Source organism: Stegostoma tigrinum, chromosome 9 (genome assembly GCF_030684315.1).
Source record: "Stegostoma tigrinum isolate sSteTig4 chromosome 9, sSteTig4.hap1, whole genome shotgun sequence".
Classification (NCBI taxonomy): domain Eukaryota; kingdom Metazoa; phylum Chordata; class Chondrichthyes; order Orectolobiformes; family Stegostomatidae; genus Stegostoma; species Stegostoma tigrinum.
Genome location: NC_081362.1, coordinates 79,843,494 through 79,867,176, shown reverse-complemented (window position 1 = coordinate 79,867,176; position 23,683 = coordinate 79,843,494). Strand labels below are relative to the sequence as shown.

Below are 23,683 nucleotides of genomic sequence, written 5' to 3'. Positions count from 1 at the left end.
ATCCAGGCAAGTGGCCAGTCAAAGGCTATTAGGAAGGATACTGCTAAATTGACGAGGGTTCAGAAAAGATTTACTAGAATGTTGCTGGGAATGGAGGATTTGAGTTATAAAAATAGGCTGGCCAAGCTGGGGCTTTTTCCACTGGAGAATAGGACGTTGAGGGTTGACTAAAAAGAGGTTTATAAAACCATGAGGAGTATAGATAAGGTGAATAGCAAGGGTCTTTTCCCGAGGGTGGGGGAATTCAAAACTAGGGGGCATATTTTTTTAAGGTGAGAGGAAAAAGTTTTAAAAGAGACATCGAGGCAACTTTTTTTTTAAAACACATGGAGTGCTTCATGTATGGACTGAACTGCCAGAGGAAGCAGGGGGTGCAAGTAAGTTACAACATTTAAAAAACATTTGGACAAGTACATGAATAGGAAAGATCTACAGGGATATGGGCCAAATGTAAGCAAGTGGAGCTAGTTTAATTTGGGAACATGTTTAACCAAAGAGTCTGTTTCCATGTCGTATGACTCTATGACTATTCCATCATATTCCTAACCTGTGCCTTGTAGATAGTGGATGGGGTTTTGGGGAGTAAGAAGGTGAGTTACGTGTAGTATTCCTAGCCTCTGACCTGTTCATGTAGCCACTGTGTGTATATGGTGAGTCTGATTGAACTTCTGGGCAGTAGTAACACCCAGGATGTCGATAGTGGGGGATTCAGGGATGATAACACCACTGATGTCAAGAGGTGATGGTTAGATTGTCTTTTATTGGACATGGACATTAGCTGGCATTTGTGGGGTACAAATTTAAATTGCCATTTGTCAGCCCAGCCCTGGATATTGTTCAGATCTTGTTGCATTAGAACTTGGACTGCTTCAGTATCTGAGGAATCGTGAATGGTGCTGAACATTGTGCAATCATCAGTGAACATCCTCACTTCTGGCCTTATGACAGAGGGAAACTCATTGATGAAGCAGCTAAAGATTTCTGGGCTAGGCTACTACTCTGATGAACTCTTGCAGAGATGTTGCAGAGCTGAAATGACTGATCTCCAATAACTACAACCATCTTATGCGTCACATATGACACCAACCAGCAGAATTTGCCCCTGACACACTCTGATTCCAGTTTTGCAAGGGCAATATAGAGCTGGTTGCAGCTTTAAAAGAAATACCTGAAATAGAGCTGGATGTCAGCCATACCGGGAGATAATATCACTACATGCAGAACAGGAAGAAAAACAACACAGAAATTAAATAGGAGATAACTAAGAGCGATCACTCCTGGAATTCAAGAGGCACAAATCAGTCTTGAAAACAGAAAACCAGACTTGAAGCAAACAGTCTTATTACATGCATAGAACCAGGCAAGGACAGTTCCTTGAAATTGGACAGTGAAGAGGACATAAGGAACAAGACAACTTTGGTCAACTGCATTACTGTTGTGGTAGACATCAACAAGGACAAAGGATAACTCAACATTATTTGTGTTTTAATACATTAAGAAGTTTAATTTAAAGATGGTATTGTATTTAATAATATCCATTACTGGCCTATTTCCATATTTCTCAAGGATGAGGTTCAGTATGGAACTTCCAATCCACATCACTTACTTTATTTCAATCAGCATGTAGGTGATGCAAAGTGCCAGTGCTCCTGCGAGGTCAATTAGGACAAATGGGTTCATGCGAGGAAGCAAAATGCTGCTTAAACTTGGAATTATTCCACATAAACTGCAAACAAAACACAACGTGGTTTTAAAGATAATCTATACTGAAACTTTTTAAAATATATTTTGTCATTTGAATCTTCCCAACTACAATATTTTTCAGTACTCAGCTACTTCATGAACAGACAATGTTTGCTTTATCCCATACCATTAATTATTCCAAGTAACTGATTCCACGAGCTCTAGTTCCTCCTTCATTAGAAGCTGTACAAGAGTGGCCATGTGGGGTGTTCTCAATTTCCTTCCTGCAGCAAAGTGCTAAAATTCACCACTTCCTAGCATGAATAAATTAGCAACCCACATTTGGTCCACATTGGCTGGTAAATTGCGTGGGACTGCATTATTGCAGCTAATGCACTCTAACATCATTCTAGCCAAAAAAATTAGACCATGTTAAATGATTTGCCACCCCCCATTTCTTGCACATGTGTATTTATGAATGACACCACGTGAGACTTAAATTCACAATCAAGTTTAAATACATGGAGATGGCTAATATTTATTGAGATGGCAAACATTTCAATTTATACTACTCCTTCCACCAAACCATTCTCAAGATAATAGGGAATGGATCCTTAGGAGTGATTGAGAGGTAAGTAATCTGACCTAAGGGCACAGATGATGTAGTAATTTTTATGAGTGAAGCTTTAGTGCTTTATAATTATCTGAATACAAAGATGAAATTACAGCCTTGAAATTACTCTAGGGTATTTAATTTATGCCTTGTAAGATGCACATAATGTATTAAATATATTCAACTTTCTGCTCCTGTTCTTACAACCTGTGTTGATGGCTACTGTGCTTCATGTCACTGAAGCACAACAATATCCATGCTTAACAATTATTAAGCAATCAGGTTAAACTTTGGACAAATGACAATATTTACATATGTACTTGCTGCTTAACATGCAATGAAGTCTATGTGAAAAAAATACATTTCTCTGAATCATAGGATACCTCACTCTGGATAAGGCAAAATTGTGACTGCAGCACAAACTGAGAAACATTTGATCTTTTAGCAGGTGATTTTGTAAACGTGCAGTCCACTGGGACGCTGTATGATCAGTATGCTCCCACTTGACAAGGTTCTTCATCTAAATCACATCAATTTGTCAGATTGTGAGGAAAGAACAAATTACAGCAACAATTACCCTTCAGCAACTTCAAAAATTTCTAATTTGCCATTTTGTAGTAAGATCAGGGTATTTAATTTGGGTTTTTTTGAAGGTGGCTTAAATTACAACCTTCTGCACAATGATTCCTTTTGTGGCACAGAGACTTTACACCAGGCTTATAATGGCTGCAGGGATTCTGCTCAAATTACCTACACTAGCAAATCTAACAACCTTGATAACAGCCCTCAGGTTCACTCACAGGCTCTCAAATATATGTCACCTACATATTGACAGGAAGTACAAGGCAAATTCATTTCTAGCAATGTTGGTGCTACTCTCTTCTCTGGGTCACCAGAAGACTGCATGAATCAACACTTCTGTGATTTCAAAATGTACTTTTCTTTCTATGAGGAAAAAAAAATATTTTGGTCTCTGGCATAATGGATTCATTTCCTGTCAGAGAGAAAGAAACTGATAGCATAATTGTGATTATCCATTATTACTGGCTACTTTCAAAAGCTGCTTGATTGAACTGCATATTTTACAACTGCATACTTACAAAACCAGTAAGGCTGAACACATCAATAAACTGTCAACATATCAATGGTTGACCAATATACTGACAAAAAGGTCATGGACCTGTAACATTAACTCTGATTTTCTCCATCAATGCTGTCAGACATGCTGTGCATTCCCAGCAAATTTCTGTTCTCATTTCTAAATCATTCCTACCTTCGGCTTAGGTCTGCAACATGTTCCTGGAGCCAACTTGTACTGGCAGCTGCAAAGACAGAAAGGTCCATTATATTTCTTGTCTTATTGTCTAAAAATGTGCACCTTGAAGGACCACAGGCTGACCAAGAAACTGTGTCTTCCTATTACACAATAACTGTTTTAGTTTCTCAGTACTACAGAGATTTCTTTCCTGGTGTGGCTGACTGTGGAGAGATCATTTGAATAAAACATAATTCAGATTATCCATAATCCTTAGTTTTCCCATTAAAACAGTTTTATCATACTGCACGTGTTATGATTACATCTTGACGAAACCACTAAAGCTGGAAAGACCAAGAACATGTCAACTTTTCAACTAAGTGTTATTAAGCTGCACAGAATACACCTGACTCTAATGAAATTAACACATAGATATAATAGAAGAATATGCATTGCCTGAAAAGACGAATTAAAGTTACTACTCATTGCAACATAGTCTCTCTCTTCAGGAAAGGGAATTTGATTATTTTGTCTGTATTTCTACTTTTTGATTTTAAATATTATTTAAAGTTTTGATTTTAAATGGGAAGACGTTGCCAGGATTTCATTCTTTAATTGAAACACGGTTACACAACCATAAATAAAAGCAATACACTGCAGGTGCAGGAAATTTAAAACAAAAACAAAGCACTAAAGAAACTCAGCAGATTTGGCAACATCTGTGAGAGGGAAACAGTTAATGCTTCAAGTCTAGTATGACTCTTCTTCAGAATTCTGAAGAGGAGTCATTCCGGATTTGAAACATTAACTCCATAGATGCAGTCAGATCTGCTGAGTTTCTCCAGCACCTTCTGTTATTATACAATAATTTTTCTTTACAATATGATTTGTTGGTTGTGTATTTTCATTATTGGCTTTTTCACTTTATGGCTTTTGCAGGTCAACTGCAAGACAAAAAAAAACTGAGGTGATTATCCGTATGCCACTTACCAATGTCTCTGACAGTGGAGAAATATATTCGGCACAAATTCTATGTACTGGAAACCACATTTATTAATGTGCAGCATGCTGTTTTTTGCAGACAGAAGAAAAATGCACTACACCTCTTTCAACTGAAAAAAATAGATGACCATTTTCTGGTTTGTTATTCAGGGCAATAAAAATGAATCTGCCTGGTTTAAAAGTTATTCAAACCCTGTTTGTTGATCGTCAATAATCATTAATTAGTACATTCTCCCCAGGAAGATCTGTACAAATCAGAGTCTATTTGCCATCCAATCAGTGCTCTCCTCTCATGTAGTATAAATGTTCGTTTTCCCCTTGAATTGGTATTCTTGTGAATTGCAAGGCAGAAAGCTTCAACAAAATGAGTCCTTTTTCAGCAATATTTAAGTTCAAGTTCTTTACTGCCTCTGCTGAATAACATAAAATGTAATGTTTTATTCTAAAACCATTGTCAAGTCTGATCAGGTTTCAGCTCACAAAACATTTGTTTTCACAAGCCTATATTTGTGCAGGGAAACAAGTAAAAAGATTTTTGTTTGTGTTTCTGAGGAGGTACTACTTTCAAAACCAATAACATAGGTCTTCAATCTGTTTTCAAAGCTGCAGTTCAAAGGGCAGGCTGTTCAGGCTACGTACCATATACACAAATGACAGAGAGACTCTAACCATCACCCTATCTTTAAGGCAACTCAGAGTAACTGGACCATTTTCTAATGTCTGTTTCACTATTGGGGTAATGCCCAAATTCTGTGGTAGTTACTAACATTCATATTGGATGCTACATTAATTCACCAGTTCTTTAAGCTACATCAGTACTCACTGCACTTTCCCCATCTCTGGCATAATTGTTGGAAAACTAAATTGATGGGGGTGTGGGGAGGAAATTTGTGACATCACAACACTGTCATTAATTAGCTATTAAACACTATAGCTTTGTTTCTCTTTCTTCAACATTATATGGAGGGAACGGTGACCGCCTGGTATTCATAAAGAAATAGGCAGATATTTCATTAGTCCCATGAGTGCATCTCAGTATCCAACCATTATTCAGTCTTGAATACTGTTGAAAGTGATGCTTCATTTGTGGAGTGCAGACATAGAAATGTCCAAGCACCATAGCTCCTTTTTTTTCTTAGAAATAGTAGACATACATTTTCCACCTCCAATCTATGCTCCAGAATGACCAATGCGCTGAATTATTTCCAGGGCCATTTCCTTTAGTACAGTGAAGTTGTAGATTATCAGACGCTGGTCATTTATCAGAATTGAACCCCGTTATTCCCCCTATTTTCTTGCTAGTAGTGATTTCCTTCAATTCAAAGTTTTGGCAAAGACTTGTTGCTTGGGTTGAGAGTGAGGTTGTTGAATTGCTTGCTGAGCTGGCATGTTCTCATTCAGATGTTTTGTCATCATGCTAGGTGACATCGTCAGTGCAGCCTCCGATGACGTGGTGTACTTCTACTCCACTTGGAATTTGTACTGTCTGGTCCATTACAGTGAGTAGTGTCATTTTTGGTTTTAATCTGTATGGGTTTGTATATGGGATCCAATTCTATGTGTTTATTGATTGCATTACAGGTCCCTTTAGGAATTCCCTACGTGTCTATATTTGCCTTGGGCTACTATGTTAACTTGTCCTAGTTAAACAAATAACCTTCATTATCTGAGTTTACCGATATTAAGCAGAGTTTATCGTGCCATTTTGCTGCTAGTTGATGTTCATGTGTTCTGATGACTAGTTTCCTTCCTGTCTGTCTGATGTAATGTTTGTGGCAGTCGTTGCATGTATTTTGTAAACCATATTGGTTCTGTATGTTGTGGAATTGGGGCCTTCAATCCTTGTAAGTTTTTGTCGTAGAGTGGCTGTGAGCCACCATGATTCCTAGTGGTCTTAGGAATAATCTTCTCAGTTCTGATATTTTCTTGATGGATGGCAGTGTGGCCAATTTTTCAGGGCATACTGTATCCTCCTGTTTTAGTCTGTTTAGTAGGGATCTGTGTATGAAGTTGCGGGGATGTCCATTGACAGCAAGGATTTTGTATAGGTATTCTAATTCCATTTCCACTCGACACACAGCCTTACGTGCCTTGGCATCACATGAATATCTAAAATCTTCTTAAATGTTACGAGCGGGCCTCCGCTATACTTATGGGCAGAGAGTTCAAGTTCATGCTACCCTCTGGGTGGAAAAAAAATTTCCTCACAACTTTCTAAACCTCCTGACCCTGACCTTAAATCTATGCCTTCTGGCTGCTGATCTCTCTACCAAGGAGAAAACTTTCATTCTGTCTATAAGTTTATACATCTCATCATGTATGTGCACCCACATAATTTTATACATCTTAATTATGTGTCCCCTCAGTCTCCTTGGCTCCAAGGAAAATTATTCCAATCCATCCAATCACTCTTCATACTTCAAACTCTTCAAACCAGGCAACATCCTGGTAAATCTCCTCTGCAACCTCTCGGGTGCAATCAAATCCTTCCTAAAATGAGGTTTCCTGAACTGCACACAATATTCTAACTGTGGCCTAACCAATGTTATATATAGTTCCATCAAAGTTCTTAGTCTTAACTTCCATGCCTCAACAAATAAAGGCAAGTATCCCTAGATGCCGCCTTAAACATTTTATCTACCTGTCCTGCTGCCTTAGGAGTATAGTGGACATGTACACAAAGCTCTCTCTGATCCTCAGTGCTTTCCAGGGTCCTACCATTCATCATGTACTCCCTTGCCTTGCTTGTCCTGCCAAAGTGCATAACCTCACACATAGGTGTATTGTACTCCTTTTGCCACTGATTAGCCCATCTGACAAGTTCATCAACATCCTCCTATAATCCACACCTTTTTACTACACCACTAATTTTCATATCACTACTTGTATATTCAAGCCTAATCATTTAAATACAATATAAACAGCAAAGGCTCCAACATGGATTCCTGCAGACCCCACGGGACACAGGCTTCAAATCACAAAATCACCCCTTGACCATCACCACCTCCTTCCTGCCACTCAGCCAACTATGGATCTAACTGGTAAGTTTCCTTGGATCCCACGAGGTCTTAACTTAGCTATCAGTTTTTCATGTGGGACATTATCAAAAGCCTTGCTGAAGTCTGATAGACTATGTCAAATGCATTACCCTCATCGACACACCCGGTTACCTCTTTGATAAATTCATTCCAGTTGGTCAGACGTGATCTCCCCTTAACAAAACAGTGCTGACTGCTGTAGAGTCATATCGCACGGAAACAGACCCTTTGGTCCAACCAGTTCATGCCAAACATAATTCCAAACTAAACTAGTCCAACCTGCCTGCTCCTGGCCCTTATCGTTCCAAATGCTTCTTCAGGTGCAGATTAATTGTGTCCCTCAGAATTGCTTCCAATAGTTTCCCATCACCGAGGTTAGACTGACTGGCTGTTGTTTCATGGTTTAACCCTTGCTCCCTCCTTAACGATAACATCACATTTATAGTTAGTTTGATTTGTCCAATTACAAATAACTGAAAGTCACCCATGGTTACACATATACCTTTATTGTAGTCATCTCTGAATTCTTGTTTAATGTCTTCCCTTTCATCTCCAATACTGCCTACTGAGTAGGGGCCCACAGATAGCCCCCCCAACAACACCCCTTGGTGTCTCTCATCTCCACTCATAGATTCAACATCATGATTTTCTGAGCAAATATCCTAAGTATTGGATTTGTTTACACCTTTATGAACAATGCTACCCCATCATATTTTCTTTTTTGCCTGTTCTTCTGAAACAATGAATTCCCTGGATATTCAGTTCTCATCCTGAATCACTTTGCAGTCATGCCTCTGCACATCACAACTGTTTATGCCTATTTGCTTGTCTAACTTATTCACTTTACTGTGAAGGCTCTATGAATAAAGACAAAACCTTTTGATTTGTCTTTTTAACCTTGTTAGTCATCTTAGCTTTATTTTGCACTACAGTCTCATTTGTTTCTCATCCTTACTTTTACTGTCTTCTATTTTTGCTTCATCCTTACTGTCTTTTGTTTCTATCTTGTTTCTCCCCATTCAGGGTTCCATCCCCATGCCATTCAAGGTTAAATCCTTCTCAACAGCTATCACAGAAGTTGCAGGTTACGACCCTCTCAGGATGTGGAGGTGATGCAGGAGGCCCAGAAGTTATAGTTCTCTGTGCCCTTGCCTCTAGTGAAGTGAGGTGCAGTGCTGCTGCAGACTGAGGATGTCCCAGGATAACTTCAGAGAACTGGGTCAATTCCTGAGCACAAATGGTGGCCTACGGCTTGGTGGTCTTTAGGGAAGTAAGTGCTGTTTAAAAGAAGTACCTTTTCAACTATTAAAATGATGCAAGTTAATCATTTACTTGTTAACAGGTGTGAGATTAAAAACAAAATACTAAATATTACTTGGAGCTCTGTAGTTTAAAAATTGTACTCAAAAATGATAAAGAACAATGGTACACCTACAGGAGCAACTGTCGGAACATCTTATCCTTCAAAATGGCACTTTTCTGTGGCAATTTTTCTAATCTGCTTTGAACATTAACTTTAACTGTAAGGTTATATGGTTTTGTATCACTAGTGGTCTTCCTTTCCCACTGGCTGTCAAGGTGACAACCGCACTGAATTTTTATGCAATTAGTTGCTTCTAAGGATCTACTGGGAACTGGTGGGATCGCTCAATCCTCAAACCATAAATGCATCAAGGCTGCTACTGATGCAATTGTGACAGACCCATTGCTTCACCTCAAGTCCTTGTGCTGAGGTCAACGCTGCAACTCAGGCAGTATCTTTTGCCAACATGCCTGACTTCCTCCAGGTACAGACATACAGACTGTATGTATCCTGCTTTCAGAACACTATTCTAATGTGGATGACTTAACAGCCAAGGCTTGTCTGATGGGCATCATAACTGCACCTACAATCAAGCCACACAGGCTACCTATCCTTAGCACCTTATCATATGAGAACACAGTCTATGAGAACGCTATTTTTTCCTCTAATGCTTTGCAGAGCACACTACATTGTCATTCTTCAATGTGGAATCATCACATTGGAAAACCTTCAAACAGTTGAAAATGTTAGAGATAACAAAGTGTGGAGCTGGATGAACACAGCAGGCCAAGCAGCATCTTAGGGGCACAAAAGCTGATATGTTGGGCCTAGACCCTTCATCAGAAAAGGGGAAGGGGGAGAGAGTTCTGAATAGGGAGACAGGGGAAGGCGGATCGAAGATGGATAGAGGAGAAGATAAGTGGAGAGGAGACAGACAACTTAAAGGGGTGCGGACAGAGCCTGTAGAGGTGAGTGTAGGTGGGGAGGTAGGGAGGGGATAGGTCAGTCCGGGGAGGATGGACAGGTCAAGGGGGCAGGGTGAGGTTAGTAGGTAGGAAATGGAGGTGCAGCTTGGGGTGGGAGGAGGGGATAGGCGAGAGGAAAAAACAGGTTAGGGTGGTGGGGACGAGCTGGGCTGGTTTTGGGATGCAGTGGGGGGAGGGGAGATTTTGAAGCTTGTGAAATCCACATAGGAACCCTGCAGCCCAGTGGTATCAAAGCAGAACGAGTTGCTGTTCCTGCAACCTTCGGATGGCGTCGTTGTGGCACTGCAGGAGGCCCAGGATGGAGATGTTGTCTGAGGAATGGGAGGGGGAGTTGAAATGGTTCGCAACTGGGAGGTGCAGTTGCTTATTGCAAACCGAGCGGAGGTGTTCTGCAAAGCGGTCCCCAAGCCTCCGCTTGGTTTCCCCGATGTAGAGGAGGCCACAATGGGGTCAGCGGATGCAGTATACCACATGGACAGATGTGCAGGTGAACATCTACTTGATGTGGCAAGTCTTCTTGGGGCCTGGGGTGGGGGTGGGGGTGGGGTAGGGGGGTTGGAGGTGTAGCACTTCCTGCAGTTGCAGGGGAAAGGGCCGGGTATGGTGGGGGTTGGAGGGGGTGAGAGTGGCGGACAAGGGAGTCACGGAGACAGTGGTCCCTCTGGAAAGCAGACAAGAGTGGGAATGGAAAAATGTCTTTGGTGGTGGGGTCGGATTGTAGATGTCGGAAGTGTCGAAGGATGATGCATTGGCTCTGGAGGTTGGTGGGGTGGTATGTAAGGACGAGAGGGATTCTCTTTTGGCGGTTATTGCAGGGACATCTGGGATGTACGGGAGTGGAATGCCTCATCTTGGGAGCAAGATGCAGTGGAGAAGGAATTGGGAATAGGGGATGGAATTTTTGCAGGAAGGTGTATTCTAGGTAGCTGTGGGAGTTGGTGGGCTTGAAATGGATATCGGTTTCTAGGTGGTTGCCTGAGATGCAGGCACAGAGGTCCAGGAAGGTGAGGGAAGTGTTGGAGATGGTCCAGGTGAACTTGCGGTTGGGGTGGAAGGTGCTGGTGAAGTGCCTGAACTGTTCAAGCTCCTCTTGGGAGCATGAGACGGTGCCTATACAATCAATGTAACAGAGGAAGAGGTGGGGTTTAGGGCCAGTGTAGGTACGGAAGAGGGATTGTTCCACGTAACCTACAAAGAGGCAGGCATAGCTTGGGCCCATGCAGGTACCCATGGCCACCCGCTTTACATAACAGACAGTTGTTTTCAGATAGGAGGAAGATTTGTAGTGTGGCAGTCCCCAGGAATCGGTATTATCCCTGATATGTATTTTGATAACCTGCAACCTGCAGTACAGGGTATAATTTCAAGAGTTGCAGACAATACAAACTTTGTTACTATGATAAGGTTACTGTAGAACTTTGAAAGGGCATTCAAAGGTTGGTAGAATGGGTGCTCAAGTGGCAAACTGAAGGTAATGTAGGCAATGTGCAGTGTTGGTGCAGATTTCCAAATAATGTGTTTTCAAATAAATACATTTATAGTTTGCAAACACTAACATCCTGAGCGTCCTCAGGTAAAATCTGAAGAGTATTCATCTGGGTGAAGCACTGGAGGATGCTTCCTCCTTAGCTTCATAAGTGACCATCCAAGAGAAAATTGGCAAAACCATTGAGACATTCAAGACAACATTGGTCAATTTGAATAGAAATAAGATGCATGGTTATGGGGAAAAAGAACAAAGAATAATACAGAGGTAATAAGGTGTAGAGCTGGATGAACACAGCAGGCCAAGCAGCAGAGGAGCAGGAAAGCTGATGTTCAAAGTCGAGACCCTTCTTCAGAAATGGGGGAGAGGAAGGGGATTCTGAAATAAATAGGGGGAGGCAGATAGAAGAGGGATAAAGGAGAAGATAGGTGGAGAGGAGACAGTCAGGTCAGAGAGGCGGGGTTGGAACCAGTAAAGGTGAATGAAGGTGGGGAGTCAGGGAGGGGATACGTCAGTCCAGGGAGGATGGACAGTCAAGGAGGCAGGATGAGGTTAGTGGGTAGGAGATGGGGGTGGGCTTGAGGTGGGAGGAATGGACTGGGAGGTGGGGATGAGCTGGGCTGGATTTGGGTTGCGGTCAGGGGAGGGGAGATTTTGAAGCTTGTGAAGTCCACATTGATATCCTTGGGCTGCATGGTTCCCAAGCAAAATATGAGATGCTGTTCTTGCAGCCTTCGGGTGGCATTATTGTGGCAATGCAGGAGGCCCAGGATGGACATGTCGTCCAAGGAGTTGGGGGGCAGGGATGGTGGGAAGTGTTGAAATGGTTCGCAGTTGGGAGGTGTAGTTGTTTGTTGCGAACTTGAGTGTAGGCGTTCCACAAAGCGGTCCCCAAGCCTCCACTTGTGTTCCCCGATGTAGAAGAGGCCACAATGGGAACAGCGGATACAGTATATCACATTAACAGATGTGCAGGTGAACATCTGTTTGATGTGGAAGGTCTTCTTAGGGCCTGGGATGGACGTGAGGGGAGAGGTGTCGGGGGCAGGTGTAGCACTTGTTGCAGTTGCAGGGAAAAGTGCTGAGGCTGGTGGGGAGTAAGGAGTGGACAAGGGAGTCATGGAGAGTGTGATCCCTTCGGAAAGCAGATAAGGGTGGGGAGAGAAAAGTGTCTTTGGTAGTGGGGTCAGATTGCAGATAGTGAAAGCATCCGAGGATGATGCATTGGATTTAGAGGTTGGTGGGGTGGTACGTGAGCTCGAGGGAGATTCTGTTTTGGTTATTGCGGGTAGGGGTGTGAGGGATGAGTTGCAGGAAATGAGAGACACACGGTCAAGGGCATTTTTCGACCACTGTGGAGGGGAAGTTGCAGTCCTTGAAAAAAGAGGACACCTGGGATGTCATTTTTCCTGCTTGGCCTGCTGTATTCATCCAGCTCTGCACCTTGTTATCTCAGATTCTGCAGCATCGGCAGTTCCTACTATCTCTCAAGAATAATACAGCACAGCAACAGGCCCTTCGGCCCACCAAGCCTGCAGCAACACAGTTTTAATATGGAAGGGTAAAATGTCTTCACTTACAGGATCCCTATCCCTCCATTCCCTTCCTGTTCATGTATTCATTCAGGTGCTTCTTGAATGCTGCTATTATGTCTGCTTCCACCACCTCCTCTGGCAGCGCATTCCAGGCACTCATGACTATGTGAAAAGCATGCATTGCACATCTCTTAAATTTGTTCCCCTTGCACCTTGAACCTGTGTACCCTAATAACTGACACATCCACCCTGAGTGAAAGCGTCATGCTTTCCACCCTCCATACCATTCACAATCTTGTAAACTTCTACCAGCTTGTTCCTCAACCTCCTGTGTGCCACTGAAAACAAATCCAGTCTATGCAAGAGATCGTAGGAACTGCAGATGCTGGAGAATCTGAGCTTATAAGGTGCAGAGCTGGAAGAACACAGCAGGCCAAGCAACTTCATGGGGGCCAGGAAAGCTGACATTTCGGGCCTAGACCCTTCTTCAGATCTAAGCCCGAAACATCAGCTTTCCTGCTCCTCTGATGCTGCTTGGCCTGCTGTGTTCATTCAGCTCTCCACCTTGTTATCTCCAGTCTATGCAACCTTTCTTTCCAGCTGGAATCCCCCATACAAGGCACCATCCTGGTAGAACTTTTCTGTACCCTCTCCAAAGCAACCACATGCTTCATGCAATGTGGTGATCAGAACTGTATGCAATATCCCAATAAAGCTGCAGGATAACTTGCCTATGCTTATACTCAAATCCTTTCCAATGAAGGCAAGCATGTCATAGGCCTCTTTTACTACCTTATCTACCTTTGCTACCAGCCTTCAGTGATCTGTGGACCTGCACACCCAGATCTCTCTGCATTTCAATACTCCTAAGGGTTCTGCCATTCACTGTATAATTTCCACCCGTACTTAACTTTCCAAAACGCATCACTGTACATTTGTCCAGATGAAATTCTACCTGCTATTTTTCTGCCCATGCCTCCAACTGATCTATATCCTTCTGCATCCTCTGCCAATCCTCCTCTCCACAACTCTACCAATCTTTGTATTGCCTGCAAAATTATTAAATAGACCAGCTACATCTTGCTCAAATCATTTCTGTTGATCACAAACAGCATAGGTCCCAGCACTGATCCCTGAAGAACACTACTAGTCATAGCACTCTCTTCAAAAAAGCATCCTTCTTCTTCTACTGTTTCCTTTGGCTAAGCCAGTTTATGTATACATCTTGCCAGCTCATTCCTGATAAATGTAATTCTACCTTTAGTACCAGTCTGCCATGAGGGATCTGTCGAAGGGCAAAGTCCATGTAGACAACATCTCTTCCCTCAATCACCTTCATCACTCCTCAAAAAGACTCTATCAAGTTAGTGAGGCATATCCTCTCCTGCACAAAACCACACTGTTTATCGCTCATTAGCCCATTGCTTCTAAATGCTTATAGATCTTGTCCCCAAGGATCTTTTCCTATAATTTCTGTATCACTGACGTGAGGCTGACAAGCCTGTTGTTTTCAAGATTATTCGTTACCCTTATTAAATAAAGGGATATTAGCTATTCTCTAGTCCTCTGGGATCTTACCTGTGGCCAAAGAGGATACAAAGATGTCTGTCAATGCTCCGGCAATGTGTTCTCTTGCCTCCCTTCAGGATCCCATCAGGACCTGGGGACTTATCTACCTTAATATATACAACATATCTTCCTTTTTAGTAAAAACTTGGCTTCGAAATTCAACATTCCCTTCCCTGAGATTATCCTCCACCAATTCCTTCTTTTTGGTGAAAACTGATACAAAGTATTCATTTAAAACTTCACTTACTTTTTCTAGCTCCATAAACACATTCCCTCCTTTGTCCTCAAATGGGCCAACCCTTTCCCTGGCTATCCTGTTGCTTTCAAAATATATTTAAAAAGCCTTGAAATTCTCCTTCACCTTGTTTGCTAATGATTTTTCATGACCCCTTTTGGCCCTTCCATTTCTTTAAGTTCTTTCCTTACATACTTCAAGGGCTCTGTCTGTTCCCATCCTCCTAGACCTCATAAATGCTGCCTCCTTTTTGAAGAAAGTCATAACAATCCTAATCATTTAAGGTTCACATAGCTTGCTACACCTATCCTGCAATCTCACAGGAACATGCCACTCCTGAACTCTTATCAACTGCTATTTGAAATAGGTACTGATGTCAGCACAATGGGCCAAATGGCTTCTTTCTGCTTCATAACACTTGTGGTTTTGTGAAATAACTCAAAAGCTGCACATTAAATTTAGTATCAGAATGTCAGAACAAAAGCAAAATACTGAGGTTGCTGAAAACCTGAAATAAAAACACCAACTCTTTCTTTCTCCAGATACTGTCGGACCTGCTGAGTACTTTCAAAATGCTCTGTTATGAGGATATTACATTCTGTATTGTAAATCTGATGGCCTAACATGAAGCAAAAAATTTCTTCATCCAAAGTGATTAACTGAAAGGCACAGTTATTGGAGCATGCTTAATAGTTTATGGCAAACTGACTTTGATTTCAAATTACTGTTGTGACTTGCTTACACCCTTGAAAAACTCTGTTTAAAAAACCCTGTAATTGCTCTCATGGTAGCTGTCATTTTGATGTTTAAATACGGAAGAATTGTTTAAAAAAGGTATCTTCCAACAGGACAAACTGAAGATGGCAATATTTTCATTTGTTGTTAATCCAGCAGCATCTCTGCAGCTGTGAACTGACTATTACCCTCTACTGACCCTTGTGCCACCCAAATCATATCAACAGATTTTGAAAATTACTACAAATATTAAAATTAAGACCATTAAGTTTTGAAATAACTTAGAAAAGTAACTAAATCTTAGCATGTTTATTGAACGTGTTCAGAGAGTTTAACCAAAGGCTAATGAGTATTTTCCTAATTTTTCTCCAACTTGATCTAATTAGTCCCAAGATGCTGTCTAGCAAGATCAAGAATGCCCAAATGGTGAATGTAAACTGTTAACAACTAAAGGTTATACTTAAGTGATGCCATATTTAGTAAAGACGTTGAGGCAAGAAGGAACTGTACAAATCCACTCGCATGTGACCTGGTTTGGTAGGAGTCATATAATTAATGCAGTCTGTAACAGCTGGGCCCACCTAATCACAGGAGAGATCGAATCAGTCTGTCTTCAGGTGGCAGCAAAATCACAAACAGGATTTGTATTCACTAAAAAAAATTAACCAAGCTAACCAACTCTCCACATGCAAGGCCAACAAAATTCAGATGTACCTTGAGGAGTGAATGGGCACCAGGCAGCTTTCGCATGTGTTTTGAAGTATTTGTCAACAAAGAACAGGACTCTTGTGCACTAATACAATTAGTACCCACTTCAATAACATGCACCACACTGCGAATCCAACTGACAATCCTGAACTAGTTGTCAGTGTAAATCTTCATACGTTCAGGTTACCCAACAAATGTCATCTAATTGCAGAGTCACATCTAACATTAAACACTGTATTACGCGTTTTGCAGACACAAGTTGATTAGGTACATTCAGCATCTTGTTTGTTGCAAACAGCTGAAGGGACATGTTGTTTGATCTCTACCTGGCATCACGGTGACTCTGGCATTCACAAATCACATTATTCATTTGTGTGAAAGGCACAGCATCCTTCTGGCTTGACAGCAGTGTCCTATTAGTGGTGAACATACTTGGTTGACAGAGCACGAGAGCAGTGTGAAACAGCTAGCTGTGTAATGCTGCTCACGCTTTTGAGATACCTTACTCTTCCAGGATAATACAACGTAGACAGTGTACTTTTCAGGATCAAGAGTGACTACTTTAGGACCTTCTATGAGTTTGTATGATATACTTTGGAAGATGATCCGATCAGGGTCACTATTGTCCCCCAGGATAGCTCTGATGCACCCTATTCCAGCATCATATTTTCACAATGAACAAATGGCTTGGGCCCAATTTATGAGTTTACTGACAAGGCCAACTGCATAGTGTGTGGACTACAGGAATTTCAACATGCAAACTAACCAGTGAACAAAGGTCTGTGATAGACAATAGAAGAGAATCTGCTAGCCAATTTTTCTCCAAGGATATTGAGGAAAGGGAGCTCACTTGACTCTTCTATTTCAAATGTGAATTTGAGTGTAGAACGCAGACCATTATGACATGCAAGGAAACCTGGGTGCTATGTACCATTAACAGGATGCTACTGTCAAGCCAAAAATCACAAAAATGAGAAATGTGCAAACAAATTACAATGTTGGTATGATGACAGGTGTGTAGGCTGCCAGCCCCAAAGACTCAAATATTGTATCAAACATCATAATAATAAAATGTGAGGCTGGATGAACACAGCAGGCCAAGCAGCATCTCAGGAGCACAAAAGCTGACGTTTCGGGCCTAGACCCTTCATCAGAGCATTTGTGCTCCTGAGATGCTGCTTGGCCTGCTGTGTTCATCCAGCCTCACATTTTATTATCTTGGAATCTCCAGCATCTGCAGTTCCCATTATCTCTATCAAACATCATATCCTGTTTGCAACAAGCAAGGTGCTGTTGGTACCCAATCAGCCTGAACTGTCAAAATGTGCAACAGTGTCCAACATTAGATGTGATTCTGCAATTGGATAATATTTGGTGGATAACCTGAAATGTGAAAAGAATTACACTGATAATCAATTCTGGATTATCAGCTGGGCTCACAATGTGGCACACGTGCAGTGGAAGCTATATGTATGAACAGAGAGTCATATTCTTCGCAAACAGAAACATATATTCACAGCATCTGTTTCAATAGAACAATAGGTGACAACCACCTGCTGGTTAATTTCTCAGGGCCATGTCTTGACCAATCACAGCTAATCCAGCTGGTTTAAAATTTAATGAAAGCCTGGTTTGAATGGTCAATCTATGGTCCTGCGAAGATGTACAGCTCTGAAGGACTGTACCAGCTGATTAATGTGGATGCATTCAATTCTGGTTTCTCCAGCAACAGCATGCACAGAGCTCAAAGGTTCCTGCAGCAGTTGGAAAAATTAGAGGGAACATAGCAGTCAATCATTGATGGACGCATTCTTCATGGCAATGCCTCTGCCAATCAGAGTCCACTTGTCAACCAATCAGCACTCATGCAGTATAAATGTTGTTCTCTGAAATGTGTCGGCTTGTCAAATGACTTGCTAAGTGCAAGACAAAATGCTTTGAAAAATGTGACTTTTGCCAGAAATGCTGAAATTAAAATTGTGTTGAACCTTAGTGGTTTACAGTACATATAACTGAGAATATTATAGAATTTTACAGCAAAGTAGGACTTCTTACCTGTAAAACTGCAGTCTTCAGTGAAAAATAATCGACTGATATAATTCAAAGCAATGAATATCCTGATTACTTTTTAGATTTATTTTATCTTGCATGTCCACACAACTTTTTTTTTTCTTCAGTTCCCTCAGTGAACTTGTTATCAATATCATTTGTCAGGAAGCATGCCAGTGTAACTGGGTAATGATTTTCACAACAGATTTGCACCTGCCTCTTCCAACAGCAGTGTGGCAGAGATCTCACACTCAGCAAAATGGGAAAATAACATCCATGTGGCCTTTCTAAATATGATAGGTATGAACTTCTGACTTCTTGTTTCCACATGGCCAAAAATCTCACAACACCAAGTTATTGTTCACCTCGTTTATCTGAAAACACTAGCTTTCTGTGCTCTGCTCCTTCCTGAGATGTAGTGTGGAAGATGAGGTATACTGACACAGAATTTATAAGCAGAAAGGTAACAACCATAAAAACGGCTCACTGACCACCTCCTGTTGAATGTTGAATCAGTTAGAAAGGTTAGGCAAATACCAGAACTTCCTGAGTCATTGCCCTGAGATAATTAAAGGTTTTATTAATGTATACAATAGGTGGCATCTCACGTCGGACAATGCATTTTAGGTGTGAGGCTTTGTTTAGAATCTGTGTTTTAACCTGGAGTCCTGCTGGTTTTATTTTTTGAACCAAATAGAATGTATCTGCAAATAACACAAGCATCTTGGATGAAATAATTCACTCCATAGATTTACATGTGTGTGCGCAAGACAGAATGCGAGAGGGGTGTCTGTGCATGTGTGTGTGTGTGACAGAGTGTGTCCGTGAGCGAGAGTCCGTGAGCGAGAGTCCGTGAGCGAGAGTCCGTGAGCGAGAGTCCGTGAGCGAGAGTCCGTGAGCGAGAGTCCGTGAGCGAGAGTCCGTGAGCGAGAGTGGAGTCACCTGTAGCACGACAAAACCCACAGAAAAAGGCACTCTCACAAGCACGCACATGCACTCTCAATCTAATGTATGAACGATTTCATCCAAGATGATTGTGTATTTGCAGAAACATTCTGTTGGTTCAAAAACATAAAACCAGGCTGACTCCAGGTTAAAACACTGACAGATTCAAAACAAAGCCTCACATCTAAAATGCACTGTCTGACCTGAGAAGTCAACTCTAATATACACTGATAAAAGAGATAAAGGGTATGCAGATGCTGGAGAATCCGAGATAACAAAGCATGGAACTGGATAAACACAGCAGGCCAAGCAGCATTTTAGGAGCACAAAAGCTGACATTTTGGGCCTAGACCATTCATCAGAAAAGGGGGATGGGGAGAGAATTCTGAAATAAACAGAGAAAGAGGGGAAGGTATACTGAAGATGGATAGGGGAGAAGATAGGTGGAGAGGAGAGTTTAGGTGGGGAAGGGATAGGTCAGTCCGGGGAGGACGGACAGGTCACGGGGGCGGGATGAGGTTTGTAGGTAGGAAGTGGAGGTGTGGCTTGAGGTGGGAGGAGGGGATATGAGAGAGGAAGAACAGGTTAGGCAGATGGGGATGAGCTGGGCTGGTTTTGGGGATGCAGCGGGGGGAGGGGAGATTTTGAAGCTGGTGAAATCCACATTGATACCATTGGGCTGCAGGGTTCCCAAGCAGAATGTGAGTTGCTGTTCCTGGTACCCACAGGTGGCATCATTATGGCACTGCAGGAGGCCCAGGATGGACATGTCGTCTAAGGAATGGGAGGGGGAGTTAAAATGGTTTGCGACTGGGAGGTGCAGTTGTTTATTGCGAACCGAGCGGAGGTGTTCTGCAAAGCGGTCCCCAAGCCTCCACTCTGTTTCCCCAATGTAGAGGGAGCCACAACAGGTACAGTGGATGCAGTATACCACATTAGCAGATGTGCAGGTGAACATCTGCTTGATGTGGAAAGTCAGCTTGGGGCCTGGAATGGAGGCGAGGGAGGTGGTGTGGGGCAAGTGTAGCACTTCCTGCAGTTACAGGGGCAAGTGCAGGACGTGGTGGATTTGGATGGGTATGTGGAGCGGACAAGGGAGTCGCGTGGTCTCTCCGCAAGGCAGACAAAGGGTGGGGGTGGAAAAATGACTTTGGCGGTGGCGTCGGATTGTAGATGGCGGAAGTGTCAGAGGATGATGCGTTGTATCTGGAGGTTGCAGGGGTGGTATGAGGACGAGGGGGATTCTCTTTTAGCGGTTATTGCGGGGGCAGGGTGTGAGGAATGAGTTGCGGGAAATGCAGGAGACACGGTTGAGGGCGTTCTCGACCACTGCAGCAGGGGGGAAGTTGCGGTCCTCGAAGCACGAGGACATCTGGGATGTACGGGAATGGAATGCCTCATCCTGGAAGCAGATGCAGTGGAGACAAACGAATTGGGAATAGGGGATGGAATTTTTGCAGGAAGGTGGGTGGGAGGTGGTGTATTCTAGGTAGCTGTGGGAGTCGGTGGGCTTGAAATAGACATCAGTTTCTAGGTGGTTGCCTGAGATGGGGACAGAGAAGTCCAGGTAGGTGAGGGATGTGTTGGAGATGGTCCAGGTGAACTTAAGGTTGGGGTGGAAGGTGGTGGTGAAGTGAATGATCTGTTCAAGGTCCTCTTGGGAGCGATGCGGCGCCGAGACAGTCATCAATGTAACAGAGGAAAAGGTGGGGTTTCGGGCCAGTGTAGGTGCGGAAGAGGGACTGTTGCACGTAACCTACAAAGAGGCAGGCATAGCTTGGGCCCATGCGGGTACCCGTGGCCACCCCCTCTGTCCGTAGGAAGTCGGAGGAATTGAAAGAGGACGAGGACGAGGACGGCTCGGCGGATGAAGGTGTCGGTGGAGGGGGACTGGTCAGGTCTGCGGGACAGGAAGAAGCAGAGGGCCTTTAGGCCATCTGCATGTGGAATGCAGGTATATAGGGACTGGACGTCCATATTAAAAGTGAGGTGTTGGGCACTGGGGAATTGGAATTTCTGGAGAAGGAGGAGGGTGTGGGTGGTGGGATGTAGGTAGGGAGTTCCTGGACCAAGGGGGAGAAAATGGTGTCCAGATAGGTGGAGATGAGTTCGGTGGGGCAGGAGCAGGCGGAAACAATGGGTCGACCAGGGCAGGTGGGTTTGTGGATTTTGGGTAGGAAATAGAAGCGGGCGATGTGGGGTTGGGGAACAATGCGGTTGGAGGCTGTGGGTGGGAGGTCAACTGAGGTGATGAGGTTGTGATAAAACCTTTAATTACCTCAGGGCAATGACTCAAAATAAATTCTGGAATTTGCATTTTAATCAATAGAGACCTGTGTCTCTTTTCCAGCTGATTAAAGATTCAACACGAGACTGTCAGCAAACAATTTTTAGGGTTGTTACCTTTCTGCTTATAAATGTCAGTGTACCTCTTCTTCCACACTATACTGAGGAATCAGCAGAGCTCAGAAAGCTAGTGTTTTCAAATAAATCTGCTGGACTATAACCTGGTGTCAAGTGATTTTTGACCTTGTCCACCCCAATCCAATACCGGCACCTCCACATTTTGTTTCCACATGCAATTGATAATAGTAGTAGAAAGGATCAAAACAATTCATAAAAGCTTATAAACTTACAAAAGGCAGATTTTAAAAATTTAGGTAGAAATCGTTCTCAGGTTGATTGTAGATCAGTTGTTGCAATTTTGGGAAATTAAGCTGCCATTCCAGTCTACAAGCAGTGCACATCCTTTGAATTTTAAAATGACTTTTGTGTAATTTCATTGGGGCAGGGTGTACACTTGAGATGGTAACAAATATGCCATCCCACAAAAAGTCTTATAAAAGAATTGATAACCAGCAGATGACTGGATTTCATGGCCTATTGAAGGCCTTAACACTGGTGTTCTTAAAATATTGGCAGACAGCTCCACGATCTGAAGACCACTGGTTAAAGTCCATTCCTTGGGGAATCCAGCAGTGAGAAAGTGACTAATTTTAGATTCTTCTTGTGGGGTGGGTGGAGTCTCTGGGTGAAGGAGGTTTGAAGTTAAGGGCAGAAGTGTGGCTTTTAGAGGCCATCACCTTACTCCTACACCCCTCTTTATACAACTCCCACCCCACCCCAATCTGTCTGTGGTTAGTTTGGCCTCACATTGGTTTCTCCATTTGGGAAATGAGCCATGTTTCAGCCTTGAAAGCAGAAACTGCTAGAGAAACTCAGCAGGTCTGGCAGCATCGATGGAGATGGGAACATTGCTGCTCACAATGTGGTCTCTCCACGTTGGAGGGACGAAACACAGACTGGGTGATCACTCTGTGAAACATCTGCACTCTATCTGCAAAAATAACCCTGATCTTGTGGTCACCTGCCATTTCAACTTAGTGCTCCTGGCCAACATTTCTGTCTCATGCCTGCTGCTGTGCTCCAGCAAAGCTCAGCAAAAGCCAGAAGAAGTGTCTCAGTTTCTGATAGGGGACCCCACAGCCTTCAGGAGTCAATACTGTGTTCAACAATTTTAGGGCCTGAGCACCTTATACCATGTCTTTTGCCCAACCCCACACTCCAGGCCTTGTCATCACACGGGTTGTTTTCATCTCAACTCCACTTTCTGTATATAAACCACTTTTTCCTATCTACAATCAGTTCTTGAGGAGGGTCACTGGACCCAAATCTTAACTCAGTTTCTCTCTCCACAGATGCTGCCAGACCTGCTAAGTTTCTCCAGCAAATTCCGTTTTTCTTTGGGATTTCCAGCATCTGCTGTTCTTTCTTTCTTGTTCATACTTTTCCTATCAAGAATGAGGGATTTGGCAAGCTGTGACCTTTCAGTGACTTGATCTTTCCATTACTTGATAATTAAGTGCCTTAACTGATGGTGGGTCAAGAACGTTGACCATAGGCGTTTTCACTCAAGTGTAATGCTGAGGTTGTGAGAAGGGCATGATTCTTTCGCCAGGGTCAACTTAACCAAATATTTCAATTTCCTGCCACCTCTAGGGAGGGGAAAATTGTACCTGTGCTGTGTAATGCAATATTTGTGTAACTGTTTATGTTTAAAATATTAAATTTGATTTTTAATTAGAATTTGAGACATTCATGTGCACAAAACATTTTTTCAAGTATACCTATATTTTGTCAAATATAAAGCTGCATAGTAGGCTGTTGTACCATCTTGAAGACTTTGAAAGATTTCATTTTAAAAATCAATTGCTTGTATTGAAGGAACAGACTCAGGAATTGCAAGGAATTAACTTAAGAAATCAACAGCTGAAAGCAGATGTATAGATTAATGAGCAAACAGATGGCAATACTGTTTCAATACCTTTGCTGCTCAAGCCAAGGAACCTTTCCCAATTTCAACATGTCAGGAACAGCAAATATGGAAAATGGGATGAACAATAACATAAATAAATCACACCCTGACAAGTAGATGTTCCTGGCGAAGAATCCCTCTTCAATTTATCTTACACTAAAGAAATTGTATTACAGTCCTAAATAGGTTCATGCAGAACATTTTCAAGCACATTATTTGAAAGACT

At 42.5% G+C, this 23,683-nt stretch overlaps 1 protein-coding gene across 3 annotated transcripts in view; it reads right to left on the bottom strand.

Moving 5' to 3' along the window:
- Positions 1–23,683, bottom strand: part of slc30a6 (solute carrier family 30 member 6) — a 155,335-nt gene that overhangs the window by 54,560 nt on the left and 77,092 nt on the right. For all 3 annotated transcript variants that reach the window (XM_048536336.2, XM_048536337.2, XM_048536339.2), the window contains 2 exons: positions 3,570–3,618; positions 1,607–1,726 (listed from right to left, as the gene is read on the bottom strand). In XM_048536336.2, coding sequence (XP_048392293.1) covers positions 1,607–1,726; positions 3,570–3,618 — 169 coding nt within the window. The remainder of the gene's footprint in view (positions 1–1,606; positions 1,727–3,569; positions 3,619–23,683) is intronic.